The sequence below is a fragment of the Oncorhynchus clarkii genome, chromosome 25 (assembly GCF_045791955.1).
Source record: "Oncorhynchus clarkii lewisi isolate Uvic-CL-2024 chromosome 25, UVic_Ocla_1.0, whole genome shotgun sequence".
In the NCBI taxonomy this organism is placed as follows: domain Eukaryota; kingdom Metazoa; phylum Chordata; class Actinopteri; order Salmoniformes; family Salmonidae; genus Oncorhynchus; species Oncorhynchus clarkii.
The window spans coordinates 9,567,390-9,591,197 of NC_092171.1; the positions used below are offsets into that span (position 1 = coordinate 9,567,390).

The window sequence follows — 23,808 nt, forward strand, 5'->3', positions numbered from 1 at the left end:
GAAAGAGGAGAGAGAGAGAGAGAGAGAAAGAGGAGGAGAGAAAGAGAAGGAGCGAGAGAAAGCAAAACAGAGAAAGATCTGAGAGACAAGGCAAGAAGGGCATTCTATGCCATCAAAAGGAACACAAATTTCAACATACCAATTAGGATTTGGCTAAAAATACTTGAATCAGTCATAGAGCCCATTTTCCTTTATGGTTGTGAGGTCTGGGGTCCGCTCACCAACCAAGACTTCACAAAATGGGACAAACACCAAATTGAGACTCTGCACGCAGAATTCTGCAAAAATATCCTCTGTGTACAACGTAGAACACCAAATAATGCATGCAGAGCAGAATTAGGCCGATACCCACTAATTATCAAAATCCAGAAAAGAGACATTAAATTCTATAACCACCTAAAAGGAAGCGATTCCCAAACCTTCCATAACAAAGCCATCACCTACAGAGAGATGAACCTGGAGAAGAGTCCCCTAACCAAGCTGGTCCTGGGGCTCTGTTCACAAACACAAACACACCCTACAGAGCCCCAGGACAGCAGCACAATTAGACCCAACTAAATCATGAGAAAACAAAAAGAGAATTACTTGACATATTGGAAAGAATTAACAAAAAAACAGAGCAAACTAGAATGCTATTTGGCCCTAAACAGAGAATACACAGCGGCAGAATACCTGACCACTGTGACTGACCCAAAATTAAGGAAAGCTTTGACTATGTACAGACTCAGTGAGCATAGCCTTGCTATTGAGAAAGGCCGCCGTAGGCAGACATGGCTCTCAAGAGAAGACAGGCTATGTGCTCACTGGAAACTGAGCTGCACTTCCTAAACTCCTGCCCAATGTATGAACATATTAGAGAGACATATTTCCCTCAGATTACACAGATCCACAAAGAATTCGAAAACAAATCCAATTTTGATAAACTCCCATATCTACTGGGTGAAATTCCACAGTGTGACATCACAGCAGCAAGACTTGTGACCTGTTGCCACGAGAAAAGGGCAACCAGTGAAGAACAAACACCATTGTAAATACAACCCATATTTATGCTTATTTATTTTGTCTTGTGTCCTTTAACCATTTGTACATTGTTAAAACACTGTATATACACACAATATGACATTTGTAATGTCTTTATTGTTTTGAAACTTCTGTATGTGTAATGTTTACTGTTAATTTTGATTATTTCACTTTATATATTATCTACCTCACTTGGTTTGGCAATGTTAACACATGTTTCCCATGCCAATAAAGCCCTTGAATTGAATTGAATTTTGAGAGAGAGAGAGAGAGAGAGAGAGAGAGAGAGAGAGAGAGAGAAAGAGAGACAAAGAGAGACAAAGAGAGAGAGACAAAGAGAGAGAGACAAAGAGAGAGAGACAAAGAGAGAGAGACAAAGAGAGAGAGACAAAGAGAGAGAGACAAAGACAAAGACAAAGAGAGAGAGATGAGGAGGAGGGAGATGGATGTCCAAAAACCAAACCAGTGGGAGTTCCAAATTGAGCAGCGGCTGCTGAAAAAATGAACTCCTTCAAATATTGAAATTTACATGGTTTTTAGAATGAAATACATCGGGGGAAAAGCTAAAGGAAACGGCAAGACTGAATAGAAGACAAAACAAGCAACAAACAAAGAAGATAGGCTTTTGAAAAAAAAATATCATTAAATTGTACAGTTATCTTTGTTTGTTGTTTACCAGTAGCTAAGCAGTTGCTAGGGACTCTCCTGGAAGAAGCTAGCTAGCTAACAAAGAATATCTAGTTAACAGAAGAAAAGAAAGACAAAATAAGACAAAATAAGGACAGAATCAACGTAAAACAGTCCTCTAAAGACACAAGAGACAATAATACAAGAAACAACACTTCTATTGCAGCCATCATCAGCAGCGTTGCTATGGAGATCGTTTACCCACCAGACATCCAAACAGAGAAAGCGAAGAAAAGTTTCAAAGGTTTGTTGATGGGACAGAACCATGAATGCCTGTTTGCAGATCTTACCAGTTGCAGAACAAGAGCAAATGTAATATTTAATACCAATCGAGGGCACATATGGAAAAGGGTTATTTGCAACCATTTCCCTTTCTCAAAAAAGAGGGGCATCAGCCAAGGATGTCAGATCAGCATTTTTGAAGAAGCTGACCAGAGCAACACGTATCAAACAGTGAACTTATATAATAATGGAATTGTATTGATACAAGGCAATGATTCAAGCCTCCAGGCTTTAGAGAATAGGTTTGCTACCCTAAAAGCAGAAACGGTCTCTGTGACCCAGCAAGAAGCCCTCAGTGTCCCTCTACCTACCTCACATGGAGCAGACAGAGCCAAGGACATGCCTACAACACCAAGAACACCTGCTGTGCAACGTTTCCACAACACCCTCTCTCTAGTCGAAGCAGAGGTCATAGAACTCAGAGAGAACAAGCTTCAAGAGGGGGACACTGTCCAGAAACTAAAAGAGATGAAACAGTGCATCGATTTGCTAAAGTCGAAAGCAAAAATGGACACACTGAGCCATACAAATGATGACCTCAGAGACCATCTGAGCACAACAAGAAAGGAGCTAGAACAAAGAGAGAAGTACATTGACACCCTCAACCAGCAGCTAGTCATTATGTCCTCTGCAGCTAGAGAACATGTCCACCAGCTTGGCACAACACAAGCAGAACCTGAGACCAGCATGGCCTCAGCCACACAGCCTGATGACACTGCACCAGCCTACCAGTCTGCGCCAGCCCAGATCAGCCTACCTGCTTCCCAGTCTGCTCCAGCCCAGGTCAGCCAACCTGCTTCCCAGTCTGCTCCAGCCCAGGTCAGCCAACCAGCCGCCCGGTCTGCTCCAGCTCAGGTCTGAATACAAGCCTTCCAGTCTGCTCCACCCAGACAATCACCCTGCAATCCTTATTGATTCAAATGGGAAGTTCTTAGTCCAGGAAAGATTATTCCCTAGACACCAGATGTATAAATTCTGGTGTCCTACAACTGACAGTGCAATGCAGCTACTCAGTCAGACCAGGATTGACACAACTGACAACATCATCATCCACACTGTCACAAACCACCTTCATGCCAAAGGTGAAAATGTATCTGTGGCAGTGAGAAGAGTGGCAGAACGGGCACAGGCTATGTTCCCAACAACCAATATAGTTGTGTCCACCCTCCTACCAAGAAAATACTTCAGGAAAGTTGATTGACAAAATAAATCAACAGATCACAACACAGCACTACTAGACCCGGCCCATCACAACACAGCTCTAATAGACCCAGCCCATCACAACACAGCTCTACTAGACCCAGCCCATCACAACACTGCTCTACTAGTCCCGGCCCATCACAACTCTACTAGGCCCGGCCCATCACAACACAGCTCTACTAGATCCAGCCCATCACAACACAGCTCTACTGGACCCAGCCCATCACAACAGCGCTCTACTAGGCCCGGCCCATCACAACACAGCTCTACTGGACCCGGCCCATCACAACACAGCTCTACTGGGCCCGGCCCATCACAACAGCGCTCTACTAGGCCCGGCCCATCACAACACAGCTCTACTAGGCCCGGCCCATCACAGCTCTACTAGGCCCGGCCCATCACAACACAGCTCTACTAGACCCGGCCCATCACAACACAGCTCTACTAGACCCGGCCCATCACAACACAGCTCTACTAGGCCCGGCCCATCACAACACAGCTCTACTAGGCCCGGCCCATCACAACACAGCTCTACTAGGCCCGGCCCATCACAACACAGCTCTACTAGGCCCGGCCCATCACAACACAGCTCTACTAGACCCAGCCCATCACAACACAGCTCTACTAGACCCAGCCCATCACAACACAGCTCTACTAGACCCGGCCCATCACAACACAGCTCTACCAGACCCAGCCCATCACAACACAGCTCTACTAGACCCAGCCCATCACAACACAGCTCTACTAGATCCAGCCCATCACAACACAGCTCTACCAGACCAGACTAGAAGTCGAACGATTAATCAGAATGGCCGATTTCAAGTTTTCATAACAATCGGAAATCAGTCATTTCGGACACCGATTTTTCCTATTTTTTTTTTTTACGTCTTTATTTAATCTTTATTTAACTAGGCAAGTCGGTTAAGAACACATTCTAATTTTCAATGACAGCGTAGGAACGGTGGGTTAACTGCCTTGTTCAGGGGCAGAAAGACAGATTTGTACCTTGTCAGCTCAGGGATTCAATCTTGCAACCTTACGGTTAACTAGTCCAACGCTCTAACCACCTGCCTCACGTGGAGCCCGCCTGTTACGCGAATGCAGTAAGAAGCCAAGGTAAGTTGCTAGCTAGCATTAAACTTAATCAATCATAATCACTAGTTATAACTACACATGGTTGACGATATTACTAGTTTATCTAGCGTGTCCTGCTTTGCATATAATCGATGCAGTGCGCATTCTCGAAAAAGGACTGTCGTTGCTCCAACGTGTACCTAACCATAAAAACCAATGCCTTTCTTAAAATCAATACACAGAAGTATATATTTTTTAAACCTGCATATTTAGCTAAAAGAAATCCAGGTTAGCAGGCAATATTAACCAGGTGAAATTGTGTCACTTCTCTTGCGTTCATTGCATGCAGAGTCAGGGTATATGCAACAGTTTGGGCAGCCTGGCTCATTGCGAACTAATTTGCCAGAATTTTACGTAATTATGACATGACATTGAAGGTTGTGCAATGTAACAGGAATATTTAGACTGATGGTTGCCACCCGTTAGATAAAATACGGAACAGTTCCGTATTTCACTGAAAGAATAAACGTCTTGTATTCTCGACCATATTAATGACCTAAGGCTTGCATTTCTGTGTGTTATTATGTTATAATTAAGTCTATGATTTGATAGAGCAGTCTGACTGAGCGGTGGTAGGCACTAGCAGTCTCATAAGCATTCATTCAAACAGCACTTTCGTGCGTTTTGCCAGCAGCTCTTCGTTGTGCGTCAAGCATTGCGCTGTTTATGACTTCAAGCCTATCAACTCCCGAGATTAGGCTGGTGTAATGATGTGATGTGAAATGGTTAGCTAGTTAGCGGGGTGCGCGCTAATAGCGTTTCAAACGTCACTTGCTCTGAGACTTGGAGTGGTTGTTCCCCTTGCTCTGCAAGGGTAACGCTGCTTCGAGGGTGGCTGTTGTCGTTGTGTTCCTGGTTCGAGCCCAGGTAGGAGCGGGGAGAGGTACGGAAGCTATACTGTTACACTGGCAATACTAAAGTGCCTATAAGAACATCCAATAGTCAAAGGTTAATTAAATACAAATGGTATAGAGGGAAATAGTCCTATAATAACTACAACCTAAAACTTCTTACCTGGGAATATTGAAGACTCATGTTAAAAGGAACCACCAGCTTTCATATGTTCTCATGTTCTGAGCAAGGAACTTAAACGTTAGCTTTCTTACATGGCAAATATTGCACTTTTACTTTCTTCTCCAACACTTTGTTTTTACATTATTTAAACCAAATTGAACATGTTTCATTATTTATTTGAGGCTAAATTGATTTTATTGATGTATTATATTAAGTTAAAATAAGTGTTCATTCAGTATTGTTGTAATTGTCATTATTACAAATAAAAAATAAATAAAATCGGTATCGGCATTTTTTTGTCCTCCAATAATCGGTATCGGTGCTGAAAAATCATAATCGGTCGACCTCTAGACCAGACACAGCACTACTAGATCCAGCCCATCACAACACAGCACTACTGGACCTGGGCCATCACAACACAGCACTGACCACTACTCTAGGGTCGGGCAGAACACCGTCCTTCAGAGAAGTACACCACATGATGCAGTCCACACCATGTATCATTCAGATCATCAGCCTATATATGCTGAGGTAACCTCTGGCAAAAGACACCTAGAACAATCAGACATAGGAGAGGTGCGCCAACTACTGCATCTAATATACAGACTACTGGGCTAGACCGACCCTTTAAAACACACACACACGGTTGCAGATCGCATTGAACTTGTTTATTCGATTATTATTAATCTGTTTACAACTATTCTTTATTATGTTGGCACTGGTATTATAATAATTATATGTAATGGTGTATGAGTGTGTGTGTACAGTTGAAGTCGGAAGTTTACATACACCTTAGCCAAATACATTTAAACTCAGGTTTTTCTACAATTCCTGACATTTAATCCTAGTACAATTTCCTTGTCTTAGGTCAGTTAGGATCACCACTTTATTTTAAAAATGTGAAATGTCAGAATAATAGTAGAGAGAATGATTTATTTCAGCTTTAATTTCTTTCATCACATTCCCAGTGGGTCAGAAGTTTATATACACTCAACTAGTATTTCGTAGCATTGCCTTTAAATGGTTTAACTTGGGTCAAACACTTCTATAGCCTTCCACAAGCTTCCCACAATAAGATGGATGAATTTTGGCCCATTCCTCCTGACAGAGCTGGTGTAACTGAGTCAGGTTTGTAGGCCTCCTTGCTCGCACACGCTTTTTCAGTTCTGCCCACAAATTTTCTATAGGATTGAGGTCAGGGCTTTGTGATGGCCACTCAAATACCTTGACTTTGTTGTCCTCCACAACTTTGAAAGTATGCGTGGGGTCATTGTCTATTTGGAAGACCCATTTGCGACCAAGCTTTAACTTCCTGACTGATGTCTTGAGATGTAGCTTCAATATATCCACATCATTTTCTTCCCTCATGATGCCATCGATTTTGTGAAGTACACCAGTCCCTCCTGCAGTAAAGCACCCCCCCAATATGATGCTGCCACCCCCCTGCTTCTTGGTTGGGATGGTGTTCGTCGGCTTGCAAGCCCCTTTTCCCTCCAAACATAACGATGGTCATTATGGCCAAACAGTTCTATTTTTGTTTCATCAGACCAGAGGACATTTCACAAAAAAGTCAGATCTTTGTCCCCATGCGCAGTTGCAAACCGTAGTCTGGCTTTTTTATGGTGGTTTTGGAACAGTGGCTTCTTCCTTGCTGGGCGGCCTTTCAGGTTATGTCGATATAGGACTTGTTTTACTGTGGATATAGATACTTTTGTACCTGTTTCCTCCAGCATCGTCACAAGGTCCTTTGCTGTTGTTCTGGGATTGATTTGCTCTTTTCCCACCAAAGTACGTTCATCTCTAGGAGACAGAACGCGTCTCCTTCCTGAGCAGTATGACGGCTGCGTGGTCCCATGGTGTTCATACTTGCGTACTATTGTTTGTACAGATGAACGTGGTACCTTCAGGCATTTGGAAATTGCTCCCAATGATGAAGCAGACTTGGAGGTCTACAATTTGGTTTTCTGAGGTCTTGGATGATTTCTTTTGATTTTCCCATGATGTCAAGCAAAGAGGCACTGAGGTTGAAGGTAGGCCTTGAAATACATCCACAGGTACACCTCCAATTGACTCAAATTATGTCAATTAGCCTATCAGAAGCTTTTAAAGCCATGACATCATTTTATGGAATTTTCCAACCTGTTTAAAGGCACAGTAAACTTAGGGTGTGTAAACTTCTGACCCACAGGAATCGTGATTCAGTGAATTACAAGTGAAATAAACTGTCTGTAAACAATTGTTGGAAAAAATACTTGTGTCATGCACAATGTAGATGTCCTAACCGACATGCCAAGACTACAGTTAAAAAGATATTTGTAGAATGGTTGAAAAACTAGTTTTAATGACTCCAACGTAAGTGTATGTAAACTTACGACTTCAACTGTATATATATACGCTGCTCAAAAAAATAAAGGGAACACTAAAATAACACATCCTAGATCTGAATGAATAAAATATTCTTATTAAATACTTTTTTCTTTACATACTTGAATGTGCTGACAACAAAATCACACAAAAATTATCAATGGAAATCAAATGTATCAACACATGGAGGTCTGGATTTGGAGTCACACTCAAAATTAAAGTGGAAAACCACACTACAGGCTGATCCAACTTTGATGCAATGTCCTTAAAACAAGTCAAAATGACGCTCAGTAGTATGTATGGCCTCCACGTGCCTGTATGACCTCCCTACAACGCCGGGGCATGCTCCTGATGAGGTGGCGGATGGTCTCCTGAGGGATCAATGCCTTCCTCTTGCAGGAACTGCAAGGTCTAGCATTGTCTTGCATTAGGAGGAACCCAGGGCCAACCGCACCAGCATATGGTCTCACAAGGGGTCTGAGGATATCATCTCGGTACCTAATGGCAGTCAGGCTACCTCTGGCGAGCACATGGAGGGTTGTGCGGCCCCCCAAAGAAATGCCACCCCACACCATGATTGACCCACCGCCAAACCGGTCATGCTGGAGGATGTTGCAGGCAGCATAACGTTCTCCACGGCGTCTCCAGACTCTGTCACGTCTGTCACATGTGCTCAGTGTGAACCTGCTTTCATCTGTGAAGAGCACAGGGCGCCAGTGGCAAATGTGCCAATCTTGATGTTTTCTGGCAAATGCCAAACGTCCTGCACGGTGTTGGGCTGTAAGCACAACCCCCACCTGTGGATGTCGGGCCCTCATACCCCCCTCATGGAGTCTGTTTCTGACCGTTTGAGCAGACACATGCACATTTGTGGCCTGCTGGAGGTCATTTTGCAGGGCTCTGGCAGTGCTCCTCCTGCTCCTCCTTGCACAAAGGCGGAGGTAGCGGTCCTGCTGCTGGGTTGTTGCCCTCCTACGGCCTCCTCCACGTCTCCTGATGTACTGGCCTGTCTCCTGGTAGCACCTCCATGCTCTGGACACTACGCTGACAGACACAGCAAACCTTCTTGCCACAGCTCGCATTGATGTGCAATCCTGGATGAGCTGCACTACCTGAGCCACTTGTGTGGGTTGTAGACTCCTTCTCATGCTACCACTAGAGTGAAAGCACCGCCAGCTGTGGTCACCACCTGCAGAACCACTCCTTTATTGGGGGTGTCTTGCTAAATGCCTATAATTTTCACCTGTTGTCTATTCCATTTGCACAGCAACATGTGAAATTTATTGTCAATCAGTGTTGCTTCCTAAGTGGACAGTTTGATATCAGAGAAGTGTGATTGACTTGGAGTTATATTGTGTTGTTTAAGTGTACCCTTTATTTTTTTGAGCAGTATATATATATATGCTATATATATATATATATATATTAATATGGGTTTTTTTCAATCCAAATGAGATCATTAATTCTCAGCTCTTGGTATATCCAGTGCCTATACTCTTCACATTTTGGTTATAAAACAACAAATCCAGAATTGATTAAAAACATCAAGGGACAGGACATCATAATCCTACTGGAGACATGGTGTCGTGGAGACATAGATACTCAGTGTCCCTCAGGCTATAGAGAAAGTTAACTACCATCAATCAAACATAAAAATGTTAAACAGGGCCGAGCCTCAGGTGGAATCATCATTTAGCATAAGCAGGACTTAGCACTGAACAAAATGAAGAAGAAAAAAGGTACTAACCACATTTGGCTAAAACTTAACAAAGGTACAATCTATTGTGACAATGGGTGTATACATATGTGCAGCTTATGCTCCTACTTCAGATTCATCATATTATGATGATCAGTTTTTTGACAATCTCCAGACAGAAATCATTTAATTTCAACCATAGGGTAAAATACTTCTTGGTGGAGATTTCAATGCAAGAACAGGTTCTGAGCCTGACTACACTGATGCGGGAGGTAACCACCACATATTTGGACACCCCTCCAGTGTACAGTATTATAAATAATAGAAACAGTCCTGACCAAATAATTTTAAAAAATGGAAAGGAGTTAGTGCATCTCTGTCGAGCCTTAGGCCTGTACATGCTTAATGGTAGAATCAGAGGGGACTCTTTAGGTCGGTTTACTTACTGCTCAGCTCTCGAGTATGACATCACTGACACGGACCCCTCCTCTATTAGTGCATTCACTGTCAGACCACAGACCCCATTGTCAGATCACAGTCAGATCAACGTGTTTCTGAAGAAATTAACCAGCAACATTAATTTAAAAAAAACAGCCCTTAACTCTACATCATAAACCAAATCGTACAGATGGGCTCAAAACAGTGTAGAGAGATGCATTGAAACATTGAACTCAAATGAAATGATGAACTCTATACAGTTCTTCAATAACTCACAATACCAAAACAATAAAAGGTGTCAATTCAGCTACTCAAAACATCAGTTGGATATTCCAAAAAGCAGCATCGAAAGCAAATTTGAGAAAAATAAAGAAATGCATCAGAAACAAAAAAACTAAATGTTACTGAAAAATGTGAAAACACCTAAGACAAATGTCAAATGAAAAACATAAGCAGCAATACAACACAGAGCTACACTATGAATAATTTGAAACTCTGAAACAGTATAAACATACACTGAAACGCAAGAAATTGAATTATACCAACAAAACACTAGATTAAATTGATAACGCAATCGACCAAAATCAGTTCTGGGACATGTGGAACAATTTAAGCACGACAAAGCCACAATAATTAGCCATACAAGATGAAGGAATTTGGAAAACTTATTTTGATAACCTATACAAAAACATCCCAGAAAAAGACTTACAACAGAACCAATTAGAAATGCAAGAAAAATTGAACATCATTGAATCAGTCATTAAAAACAACCAAAATCCATTAGATTACCCAATAACCCAACAAGAACTAAATGAAAAACTAAAATCTATAAAAATCAAAGAAGGCTTGTGGTCTAGATAACATCAGAAATGAAATGCTGAAAAACAGCACACCTGAGTTGCAAAATGCTGTGCTTAAACTGTTCAACATGGTATTAACTTCTGTCTGCTTTCCAGATGTCTGGAACCAGGGGCTCATCTAATCTATCCACACAAGTGGAGACACATCAGACCCCAATAATTACAGGGGAATTTGCGTAAGCAGGAACTTGGAAAAGGTTTTTTGTAGCATTTTGAATTTCTTCAAGAAAAAAATTTAACAAGTAAATGTCAAATTGGCTTCCTCCCCAACCGTCGCACTACTGAGCATATTAATAAACACGTCCTACAAAAAAAAGAGGGCAAAATCTTTGCTTGCTTTATTGACTTTATTTGATTCTATTTGGCACGAAGGGCTATTCTACAAAATGGGCTTGGTGGTAAGGTGTATGACTTAATAAAATGTATGTACACAGAAAACAAGTGTGCAATAAAAATCAAAAACCAAAGAACAGAATTATTTGCACCATGTCGAGGTGTGAGACAAGGCTGCAGTTTGAGTCCAAATCTTTTCAACATTTATATCAATGAATTAGCAGACATGTTGGACCAATCTCCAGCCCCAGGACTCACACTATTTGACACAGAGGTCAAATACCTGCTATATGCTGATGACTTGGTACTTCTATCACCAACCAAAGAAGGTCTTCAACAGAACCTTAATATTCTAGAGCAATACTGACATAATTGGGCCCTGGCAGAAAAAATTAATAAATCATAATTTAAAAAAATATATAAAAAAAACAGATGTCAGAAACAAATATAAATTCACCCTGAACAACACCATAATCGAACACACAAAAAAAATGTGCGTACCTTGGTCTGACCAGATCTGCATCGGGAAACTTTAATATGGCAGTGAATGCACTCAAAGAAAAAGCCCGCAGAGCATTGTGTGCAATAAAAATGAAAATATTCAATATCAACATCCCAATTAGAATTTGGACCAAAATATTTGACAGTGGAATCCTACCAATAGCTCTTTAAGGCAGTGAAGTTTGGGGGCCACTCAATAAACTGGACATTAATATGAGGGACAAACATCCAATTGAAGCCCGTACATGGAGAATTCTGTCTGAAAATTCTACAAGTCCAGAGAAATACACCAACTAATGCATGTAATGCAGAATTGGGCTGCTTTCCAGTTGTAAAGAAAATACAGAAAAGATCATCAACATGTTGGCTACATCTGAATTCAAGTACAAATTCAAGTCTGCAATTTAAAGCACTTCAAAACCAAGAGCTGAGCCCAGAAATGAGCCCTCTCAGTCAGCTGGTGTTGGACCTAACAAACCAAGCTGACAACAGCACTTTTTCAAAAGAAAGAATTCCAATAAACAAAATCATGAACCAATGAAAAGGACTCATATTTACAAATTTGGAAAAACTAAACAAAATCCCAAAGCTGACTAAATTGCCATCTGACCAAAAACAGAGAATACGAATTGGCTGATTATCTCTACTCTGTCAGAGATACGAAGCAGAGGCAGATCCTTACCAAGTACAGGCTGAGTGACCACCAATTCGCAATAGAAACCGGCAGACATAAAAAGACATGAAGAGAGAGAGAGAGAGAAAGAGGAAGTGAGAAAGAGGGAGAGAAAGAGGAGGAGAGAGCAAGAGGAAGAGAGAAAGGAGGAGAGAGGAAGAGAGAAAGAGAAAGAAAGGAGGAGAGAGGGAGAGAGAAAGAGAGGAAGAGGGAGAGAAAGAGAGAGAGAGGAGAGAGAGAGAGAGGAAGTGAGTGAGAGAGAAAGAGGAGGAGAGAGAGAGAGAAAGAGGAGGATAGAGAGAGAGGGAGAAATATGGAGAGAGTGAGAGCGAGAAAGATGGAGAGAGTGAGAGAGGGAGAAAGAGCGCAAGGGAGAAAGAAAAGGAGAGCGAGAGAGAAGGAGAGAGAGAAAGAGAGTGTGAGAAAGAGAGGAAGAGGAGGAGAGAGGAAGAGAGAGAAAGAAAGAGGAGGAGAGGGAGAGAGGAAGAGAGAGAATGAGAGAGGAAGAGAGAGAAGGAGAGAGGAAGAGAAAGAGTAGGAGAGAGGAAGAGAAAGAGAGGGAGAGAGGAAGAGAGAGAAGGAGAGGAAGAGAGAAAGAAAGGAGGAGCGAGGAAGAGAGAGAAGGAGAGAGGAAGAGAGAAAGAGAGCGAGAGGGAGAGAGAGAAGGAGAGAGGAAGAGGAGGAGAGAGAAAGAAAGAGGAGGAGAGTGAGAGAAAGAGGAGGAGAGAGCGAGAAAGAGGAGGAGAAAGAGGAGGAGAGAGCGAGAAAGAGGAGGAGAAAGAGGAGGAGAGAGAGAAAGAGGAGGAGAGAGAGAAAGGGGAGGAGTGAAAGAAAGGGGAGAAGAGAGAGAAAGAGATGAGGCGAGAGAGAAGGAGAGAGACAGGAAGAGAGAGAAGGAGAGAGGAAGAGAGAAAGAGAGCGAGAGGGAGAGACAGAAGGAGAGAGGAAGAGGAGGAGAGAGGAAGAGAGACAGAGAAAGAAAGAGGAGGAAGAGAGAAAATGAGAGAGGAGGAGAGTGAGAGAAAGAGGAGGAGAGCGCGAGAAAGAGGAGGAGAAAGAGGAGGAGAGAGAGAAAGAGGAGGAGAGAGAGAAAGGGGAGAAGAGAGAGAAAGAGTAGGAGAGTGAGAGAGGAAGAGAGAGAAGGAGAGAGGAAGAGAGAAAGAGAAGGCGAGAGGAGGGAGAGAGAAAGAGAAAGAGAGAGAAAAAGGAGGAAAGAGAAAGAGGCGAGAGAGAGAGAGGAGGAGAGAAAGAGAGGAGGGAAGAGAAAGAGAGAGAAAGAAAGGAGGAAAGAGAAAGAGGTGAGCGAGGAGGAAAGAGAAAGAGGCGAGAGAGAGGGGAAGAGAAAAAGCGAAAGAGAGAGATGAGAGAGAAAGGGAATTGAATTGAGAAAGAACGAGAAAGAGAGGAGGAGAGAAAGAGAGAGGAGGAGAGAGAGAGGAGGAAAGAAAGAGAGATAAGGAGAGGGAGAGCGAGAGAGGAGAGAAAGAGAACGAGAGAGAAAGAGGTGAGAGAGAGAGTGGAGAGAGAAAGAGGCGAGAGAGAGGAGTGAGAGAGAGAAGGAGCAAGAGAGATAAGGAGCGAGAGAGATAAGGAGCGAGAGAGAAAGAAAGAGGCGAGAGAGAGAGAGAAAGGGAAAAAAGAGAAAGAGCGAAAGAGGAGGAGAGAGAGAAAAGAAGAGGAGGAAAGAGAAAGAGGTGAGAGTGAGAGAGAAGGAGAGAGTGAGAGAGAATGAGAGAGAGAAGGAGAGAAAGAGCGAAAGAGAAGGATAGAGGAAAGAGGTGAGAGAGAGACAAGGAGAGGGAGAGAAGGAGAAGGAGAGAGAAAGAAGGAGAGAGAAGGAGAAAGAAGGAAAGAGGAGGAAAGAGAAAGAGGTGAGAGAGGTGGAGAGAAAGAGAGACAATGAGAGAGAGAGAGGAGAGAAAGAAAGAGAGAGAGAGGCGAGAGAGAGAGAGAGAGAGAGAGAGAGAAAGCGAGAGGGAGAAAAAAAGAGAAAGAGAGGAGGAGAGAGAGAGAAAGAGAGAGATAGAGGAGAGCTAGAAAGAAAGAGAGGAAAGAGGGGAAGAGAGAAAGAGAAAGAGGAAGAGAGAGAGAGAGAGAAAGAAAGAGAAAGCGAGAGGGAGAAAAAAAGAGAAAGAGAGGAGGAGAGAGAGAGAGAAAGAAAGAGAGAGGAATAGAGAAAGAGAGAGAGAGGAAGAGAGAAAGAGAGAGGAAGAGAGAAAGAGAGAGAGAGAGAGAGAAGAGTAGAGAAAGAGAGAGGGAGAGAGGGAGAGAGAAATAGAAAGAGGAGGAGAGAGAAAGAGAGAGGAGGAGAGAGGGAGAGAAAGAGAGAGATGGAGAGCGAGAGGGAGAAAGAAAGAAATAGAAAGAGAAAGAGGGATAAAAAAAGAAAGAGAAAGAGGAAGAGAGAAAGAGAGGAAGAGAGAAAGAAAGAGAAACATTAAGAAAGAGGGAGAAAGAGAGAGGAGGAGAAAACGAGGAAGAGAGAGAGAGGAAGAGATAAAGAGGAGGAGAGAAAGAGAGAGGAGAGAAAGAGAGAGAGAAGAAGAGAGGGGGGAGAGAGAGAAACAGAGAGAGGGGGGAGAGAGAGAAACAGAGAGAGGAGGAGAGAGAGAAAGAAAGAGGAGGAAGAGAGAGATATAGGGGGAGAAAGAAAGAGAGAGAGAGAGAGAGAGAGAGAGAGAGAGAGAGAGAGAGAGAGAGAGAGGGGGGAGAGAGAAAGAAAGAGAAAGAAAGAGGAGGAAAGGGAAAGAGGCGATTCAGCATTATCAATGAGGAGATGTCTCTCCAGATAAGGGCTGCTCAGCTCATCCTGGCATCCATGTTCGTTTGGGGCTTCCTTCAATCACAAACTGCCATTGCAGAAGCCATTTCAGGTGATACCTACCCAATACCCAGGTAAAGCTCTGTGCTAAGGAGCTCTTTTATTGCACAAGTATATTACCGGCTCATTGCTGCCTCACATATTTGTCCAAAGCCATTTATTCATCCAGAAACTATGTGAAGGATAGGGATGGTAACGATGACTATGTGACACTGAGTGTTGGTGACACTTCAGCGCCCCGGGACTCCCGGGCGCTAGTGTATTGTGATAGAGTGGCAGAGTGCAACCTTTAAAGGCCAACTATTGGGGCAGAACAGCAGCAATCCTAATGACTCAGACTATGTGCTGATTCCCTCCCCCTTATCCACACTCTCATGCCTAGTTAAACCAGCACTGGCTGTGCTTCTAACACTTTATCAATTAAAATCAACAGATGAATAATGATATGCTACTTCTTACTTCCATGCGTTTCCCTGCGTGATCTGAATACAACGATCTATTTAGGCTGTAGGCTCACAGAAGCCTATAGGGGACTTACTCCTTCCTGTATGACGTACTGGAAGTGGAAATGGAAGATCATCTGCTGCCACCTGCTGGTCAACATGATTTTGACATCACATTTCATTATTCATCTTCGATTATTTGAGGCGTGCGTGTGTGGAGCAAAAATAACCTTTCGGAAAGAGTCTAAAAAGTGAGTGTCTGCCTGTGTGCCCGTCTGCTTGTGTGTGCGTCTTCCTGTACATGCGTGCTTGTTTGAGTGCAGATGTGTGTGTGCGTACCTCTCATAGATGGTCTTCAGGGGGACCTGGTCTGAGATGCCGTCGGTCTCCTCCAGGAAGAGGATGAGCCAGGAGGTCCTGTAAGGCCACTCCTCCGTCAGGTTGATCCACGACGCCAGACGGTCCCAGTTAAAGATGATCTGATTGGCCCTCAGCAGACGTCCTGGAAATATGGACCAATGAGAAGTGACGTTTGGTATGTTGGTTGAAACGCCTACTACTCCCCTTCCGATAATAAGTGCCATGCTGGGAGTAGTCGACTCTCCCCCTTGGGTGATATAAAGGTAATCGAATAGGTGATGTGTTACCTGTGACAGAGACGATGTTCAGGAGCCTCCTCATGGTCTGGGGGCTGATGTCACTGAACCAGTCCTCGGTGACCAGCAGCTTGGTCAGGTCAAAGGACATCTGTCTGGTAACAGTCCTCTGCATCTGCCTCCTGCGGTACGTGTCCTACACACACACACACACACACACACACACAATACCTCATGTTTATACTTGGATTAGCCCTTGGTCTTTCCACAAACCAGTCAGTAAGTCATTTTTGCTTAGGTCACTCGTTTTGCCCATTCTAACGTTCAATCGAACAGTAACTGAATGCCTCGATGCCTGTCTGCTTGCTTTATATCGCAAGCCACGGCCACATGACTCACTGTCTGCAAGAGCGAACCATTTTTGTGAACGGGGTGGTATAGCTAATAAACTGGCCACAGAGAGTATATTATGTGTTTGCTTCACACATCAAAATGATAGTAACATTTATTTACAGTAAGTACTGGCCTCGTTTAACCTGTCCTGTGTCCTACAGTTCACATGACCGCGTGACAGTTCTGTGGCAGTCTCATGATGACATCCCCCCGTGGCGTGCCGTCCACCTTGCGACAAGCGGCTCCCTGGGTGCGTGACCTCTCGTCCCGTCCCGTCTCTTCCTCCTTCCATCCTCGTTTTCCCAACACCCATCCCATACCCACCAACACACATACTGGGCCCAATTAACCGACTGGAGATCTCAGTTGAGCTCGACAGGGAATGGGCCAGGGCTGGACGCAGGGATATACACTGTGCGCTACCAAGACAGAGGCATCAGCTGTCCACAGTCACTGTCCTTACACAGCTGGGTCAAAGTTTGATATTCGGATTCCCACTAGCTGTTACAATAGCCACCGCCACGCTTCCTGGGTTCCACACAGGGTTGTGTGTGTGTGTGTGTGTGTGTGTCTCAAGCAAAGACTGAACTGTGTATTGAGACTACATCTCACCTCTTTTCTGGATTGTCTGCGAGTCCAGAATGAGTGGAATGCTGTCTGGAGGACCACAATAGGTGCTGCTTGCCAAACGGTGCAGCAATGCTGGAAATAGGAGAGCGTTCATCAGGCCACAAGCACTCAGAACGCCACCACCAGCCACTAAGAACGCCACCACCAGCCACTAAGCGGACTGTGATGTGGACTTAATGCCTGCCTTGTGACGACCTCACTGGTAGGGAGAGAGTGTATAGCCAGTATTGGTTCAGTAAGGAGGTGATTGGCTCTCCTTTGATCCTTACGTAGATGCATTGGACATGCTCAAAGAGTGAAATATGATTGGTGAAAGTTTGACTGTATAACCAGACAATCAGGAGAAATGGTTGAACTCTGACTGTTGAAAAGCTGCTGTAAGAGTTGGGATATTTCCTCCAAACAAGCAAACTTACTTTGAGCTCACATCAGCCCAGAGCACAGCGCCAAAGTACTGTTTACAAGCCTGAGCTCGCCTGGCCTTCCTCCCTCACTTCCCCTCCCCTGCCATCTTGGAAGGCTAAAGATCCACAACTCCGCAATTAAGTAGCCAAGAGACAGAGAGCTTTTTCTCTCCTTCCAATCCTTCTTAGCTCCACTTCTAAAGAGACCCACTCACTGCCTTCTTGGCAGCCAAGAAACCGCCAGAGAGGGCAAACAAAAAGAAGTGGGCGCCGAAATAAAAAAAGGGACCCAAGGAAAATAAAGACAAAAAAAAAACCAGGCAAATAAATCAGACACCCAAACAAACAAACAGATAAACAAACAAAACGGGGTCCTCGCAGGGGGAAGCAGGCAGGGCCACTTAGCCTCCCGCCAGCAGCCACCGATGCCAGCGTTTTGTCACTGGGACACACTGCTGCTCCTCCCTGTCATTAGGCAGTGTGGCATCGCAGCAGGAAGGATAAACAGACATTACATCAATTACCAGGCAGAGACTCCTCGGCGATGGAGACAGGCTCTTTTGCTCCCGACCTCCTCCACCCCTCTCCACTATGTTCACCGCAAGGCGAGAGGAAGCTAGCTACACCCCCGGGCCTGTGGGTTTAAGTGCATTATCTCACCCTTTCTATGTTAGTCTTCTCTAGCTGTGTCTATGGGAAAAGAAGCAGAAAAACCACTTCAGGGGCAACATTTTGATGCGTTTACTGTGCTTTCATTGCCCGCACAGGCGCCCAATCTCCTTATGTTCCTTGTTGCATCACTTGTCTTTGTGCCAGAACTCTGCCGGTCTACAGGACCTCTGCAGGTAGATCTATGGCCCAGCCTGGGCATGGAGAGGGTTGGCTGGCTGAATGAGTTTACCCTGCGGTTGAGGGCCGTCTTGCTGCCAAACTTGGCCTGGTCCCCCAGACTGTTGGAGGACAGGTTCCTGTCCATCTCCTCGTGCCATCCTGTGAAGAGAGGAGTGGAAAAGGAGAGATAAAACGAGAGACAGTACCATCAGGGACGTCTCATCACAACATCTAATGTAAAGAAGCAATCTATTCACAATAAATTATTACCATTTCCTACAGCAAGTCAGAATGCGCGAGTGTGTGTGTGTGTGTGTGTGTGTGTGTGTGCGTGCGTGCATGTCTACTCTATGCCTATGTCAGTGTTTCCTAATCCTGGTCCACGGGACCCAAATTGATGCACCCTAAACAAAAATGTGCACCCTTTTGGGGTCCCCAGAACCAGGATTAAGAAACACTGGCCTGTGTGTGTGTGTGTGTGTGTGTGCGCATTTTCATGTTTGTGTGACACACGCCGTGCATATGTCTTGCGTACCCTCAGGGTTGGCCAGGTCTCCGTTGGAGGTGGGGGCGGCCGTGCACAGCTTCCTGGTCGTGCTTAGCCCCCGGCTGTTGAGGAAAACAGGCAGGTGGACGATGTTCCTCATGTAGTCGTGGCCGTTGATGTTGGAGTCCCTGAGCACGCTGTTCAGGTTCTGGTTGATGGCCTTGATGATGATGTGGGGGTCGCTGGCAAAGATGGAGATGAAGGGGCCTTTGGAGAACAACACCCTCACCTGGTGGAGGAGGGGAATAGGAGGAGGATTTAGACCTGGGTTCATCCACTACTGCTCATCCGTAGTGAACTTATTGGGATGATAAAAGTCTGAAATCATTTGAGGGTGAACCTTGTGTCAGATTCATAGTGTGGTCATATACACACAACTGGGGAACAGAAAACTTGACATCAACTTGTTAATATCTGTAAACTGTGGCTAAAATTTGCAGTATCTTGTTAGGTTGAGTTTGTGGGTCACATATCTGTTGATCACATTCTGTTTCTAAAGAGGACATGCAACAGCAATTCAAATAGGGGGCCTCCCTACTAGTTGTCTCTCTAAATCAGGGGTATTCAACCGGGGTCTGCGGCCCTCTGACATAGGCCTTGAAAAAGCACCCACGAATATACAGTGCATTCAGAAAGAATTCAGACCCCGGGAGCAGGGGTTTTGAAAAATGTTCAAATACATTAAATGTCAGTATCACATTTACATACCTGTTAAAAGTTGACACACCTACTCAACAAGGTTTTTTAATTTAAAAAAAAACTATTTTCTACATTGTAGAATAATAGTAAAGACATCAAAAATATGAAACACATACGGAATCATGTAGTAACCAAAAAAGTGTTAAACAAATGTAAATATATTTTAGATTCTTCAAAGTAGCCACCCTTTCTTTGCCTTGATGACAGTTTTGCACACTCTTGCTATTCTCTCCACCAGCTTCACCTGGAATGCTTTTCCAACAGTCTTGAAGGAGTTCCCACATATGCTGAGCACATGTTGGCTGCTTTTCCTTCACGCTGCGGTCCAACTCATCCCAAACCATCTCAAATTGGGTTGAGGTCAGGTGATTGTGGAGGCCAGATGATGCAGCACTCCATCAATCTCCTTGGTCAAATAGCCCTTACACAGCCTGGAGGTGTATTTTGGGTAATTGTCCTGTTGAAAACCAAATGATAGTCCCACTAAGCTCAAACCAGATGGGATTGTGAATCGCCGCAGAATGCTGTGGTAACCATGCTGGTTAAGTGTGCCTTGAATTCTAAATAAATAACAGTGTCACCGGAAAAGCACCCCCACACCATCACACCTCCATGCTTCGCGGTGGGAACCACACATGCAGAGATCATCCGTTTACCTACTCTGAGTCTCACATAGACACGGAAGATGGAACCAAAAAATCTCCAATTTGGACTCATCAGACCAAAGGACAGATTTCTACCGGTCTAATGTCCATTGCTCATGTTTTCTTGGCCCGAGCAAGTCTCTTCTTCTTATTGTTGTCCTTTAGAAGTGGTTTCTTTGCAGCAATTTGACCATGAAGGCCTGATTCACGCAGTCTCCTCTGAACAGTTGACGTTGAGATGTATCTGTTAGTTGAACTCTGTGAAGCATTTATTTGGGCTGCAATTTCTGAGGTGCAGTTAACTCTAATGAACTTATCCTCTTTATTTGGACTACAATCTGAGATACAAGCAGTTATTCTAATGAACTTATCCTCCACAGCAGAGGTAACTTTAGGTCTTCCTTCCTGTGGCGGTCCTCATGAGAGCCAGTTTCATCATAGCGCTTGATGGTTTTTGCGACTGCACTTCAAGAAACGTTCAAAGTTCTTGATATTTTCCATATTGACTGACCTTCATGTCTTAAAGTAAAGTAATGGACTGTCGTTTCTCTTTGCTTACTTGAGCTGTTCTTGCCATAATATGGACTTGGTATTTTACCAAATAGGGCTATCTTCTGTATACCACCCCTAACCTGTCACAACACAACTGATTGGCTCAAATGCATTAAGGAAAGGAATTTTACAAATTAACAAGACACACCTGTTAATTGAAATGCATTCCAGGTGACTACCTCATGAAGCTGGATGAGAGAATGCCAAGCGTGTGCAAAGCTGTCATCAAGACAAAGGGTGGCTACTTTGAAGAATCCAAAATCTAAAATATATTTAGATTTATTTAACACATTTTTGGTTACTACATGATTCCATATGTTATTTCATAGTTGATGTCTTCACTAATATTCTACAATGTAGAAAACAATAAAATAAAACATCTGGAATGAGTAGGTGTCCGCAAACTTTTGACTGGTGCTGTAAGTATTAAGACCCTTTACTCAATACTTTGTTGAAACACCTTTGGCAGCGATTACAGACTTCTTAGAACGATGCTACCAGCTTGGCACACCTGTATTTGGGGAGTTTCTCCTATTCTTCTCTGCAGATCCTCTCAAACTCTGTCAGGTTGGTTGGGGAGCGTAGCTGCACAGCTATTTTCAGGTCTCTCCAGAGATGTTTGATCAGGTTCAAGTCTGGGCTCTGGCTGGACCACTCAAGGACATTCAGAGACGTGCCCCGCAGCCACTCGTGCATTGTCTTGGCTGTCTGCTCAGGGTCATTGACCTGTTGGAAGGTGAACCGTTCCCCCAGTCTGAGGTCTTGAGTGCTTTGGAGCAGGTTTTCATCAAGGATCTCTCTGTACTTTACTCCGTTCATATTTTCCTCGATCCTGACTAGTCTCCCAATCCCTGCCGCTGAAAAACATCCCCACAGCATGATGCTGCCACCATGTTTCACTGTAGTGATGGTGCCAGGTTTCTTCCAGATGTGATGCTTGGCATTCAGGCCAAAGAGTCTTTAGGTGCCTTTTGGCAAACTCCAAGCAGGAAGTCATGTGCCTTTTACTGAGGAGTAGCTTCCGTCTGGCCACTCTACCATACAGGCCTGGTTGGTGGAGTGCTGCAGAGATGGTTGTCTTTCCTCCAGAGAGGAACTCTGGAGCTCTGTCAGTGACCATCAGGTTCTTGGTCACCTCCCTGACCAAGGCCCTTCTACCCAGATTGCTCAGTTTGACCAGGCAGCCAGCTCTAGGAAGAGTCTTGGTGGTTCCAAACTTCTTCCATTTAAGAATGATGGAAGCCACTGTGTTCTTGGGGACCATCAAAACTGCAGAAATGTTTTGGTACCCTTCCCCAGATCTGAGCCTCGACACAATCATGTCTCAGAGCTCCACGGACAATTCCTTCGACCTCATGGCTTGGTTTTAACTCTGACATGCACTGTCAACTGCAGGACCTTATATAAAACAGGTATGTGCCTTTCCAAAATCATGTCCAATCAATTGCATTTACCACAGGTGGACTCCAATCAAGTTGTAGAAACATCTCAAGGATGGTCAATGGAAACAGGATGTACCTGAGCTCAATTTCGAGTCTCTTAGCAAAGGGTCTGAATACTTATGAAAATAAGGTATCCGTTTTTTTATTTTTAATACATTTGCAAAAAATGTCAAAACCTGTTTTTGCTTGGTCATTATGGGGTATTGTGTGTAGATTGATAAGGGAAAATTAATTTTATCAATTTTACAATAAGGCTGTAACGGAAACAAAATGTGGAAAAAGTCAAGCGGTCTGAATACTTTTCAAATGCACTGTAGCTCTTAATAGTTTGCATTAAAAGCTATAGTGCCGCAGGCTGCTGGTAAGCTTTCTTGACTGGGAAATTAAGTTTTGGCTAACACATGGCTAACCACTGTTTAACCAGCTAAGCAGCCTCTCTTAGTGAAAATGTGTTTGGAGTCACCATCCGAGCTTATAGGCTATGTTAGAGTTTGCACTTCCTCTTCCAATTATAATGTGGGGAGGTCAAAATAATGAAAAGTGATCTACCAAATCTATTTATTTTAACCCAATGAGTCCCACTGTAATGCCGGCGCATTTTGCACTTCTAACCCCTTTTAAACATTGTGTGTTTGAGCTACAGACTTCTAGGTTGGACCAGTGGATTTGTCTATTTCTCCAATGATCTGTGGGATTAACGAGGGCTGAACTAGAGCAGTGTTTGTGAGACAAGGGCAGATCCCGAAGGGGCCCGGGCCGGGTCTTTTTTACCAAAACATCTAGTAGAGTCCGAATGGTTTCGGCTACAAACTATTAAGCTACAGACTCTAACGAACATGTAGCATGTTGTGCTCTATGACGCTCACAAGCTACACAAGATTCGTTAGAGGAACATAGGAAATCCCAGGACATAGTGTCTATAATACTGTAATAGATCTCACATAGTTGCTGTCACAAACTCAACATTCCAAACAGTTGTCACTAACTAGTCGGATATTCATTTCCCATTGAGCAAACCATTTCTGTACTTAAAGCATTCATGTAAATTTGTTTGTACAATTTCTTGCTTTGGCTGACTTTTTTATATTGACATTTGTCCATAAAACTCATGAATGCAACTGTTTATCAAATTGTTTTGTGTTCTACTTGTATCCCTAGCTGTCCTGAAAAGAAAATGGTAAAACATTTCATTGTGAGGCTAAATACTCTACAAGGCTCAAGGTATGTGGACACCTGCTCATCGAACGTCTCCTTCCAAAATCATGGACGTTAATATGGAGCTGGTCCCCCCTTTGCTGCTATAACAGCCTCCACTCTTCTGGGAAGGCTTTCCACCAGATGTTGGAACTTTGCTGCGGAGTTCGGGCACTGATGTTGGGCGATTAGGCCTGGCTCGCAGTCGGCGTTCCAATTCATCCCAAAGGTATTCGCTGGGGTTGAGGTCAGGACTCTTTGCAGGCCAGTCAAGTTCTTCCACACTGATCTCGACAAACCATTTCTGTACAAACCATTTCGGACAGTTATTGTGCTGACTTTGCTTTCAGAGGCAACACTCGGTAGTGAGTGTTGCAACCAAGGACAGGTGATTTTTATGCGCTATGCGC

General features: G+C 43.9%; 1 protein-coding gene across 5 annotated transcripts in view; it reads right to left on the reverse strand.

Annotated features, from left to right (window-relative positions):
- Positions 1 to 23,808, reverse strand: part of LOC139384168 (kinase D-interacting substrate 220a) — a 97,274-nt gene that overhangs the window by 37,734 nt on the left and 35,732 nt on the right. For all 5 annotated transcript variants that reach the window (XM_071128872.1, XM_071128871.1, XM_071128869.1 and 2 more), the window contains exons 20-23: positions 18,856 to 19,096; positions 18,391 to 18,479; positions 16,114 to 16,258; positions 15,806 to 15,968 (exon numbers count right to left, since the gene is read on the reverse strand). In XM_071128872.1, the coding sequence (XP_070984973.1) occupies positions 15,806 to 15,968; positions 16,114 to 16,258; positions 18,391 to 18,479; positions 18,856 to 19,096 (638 nt within the window). The remainder of the gene's footprint in view (positions 1 to 15,805; positions 15,969 to 16,113; positions 16,259 to 18,390; positions 18,480 to 18,855; positions 19,097 to 23,808) is intronic.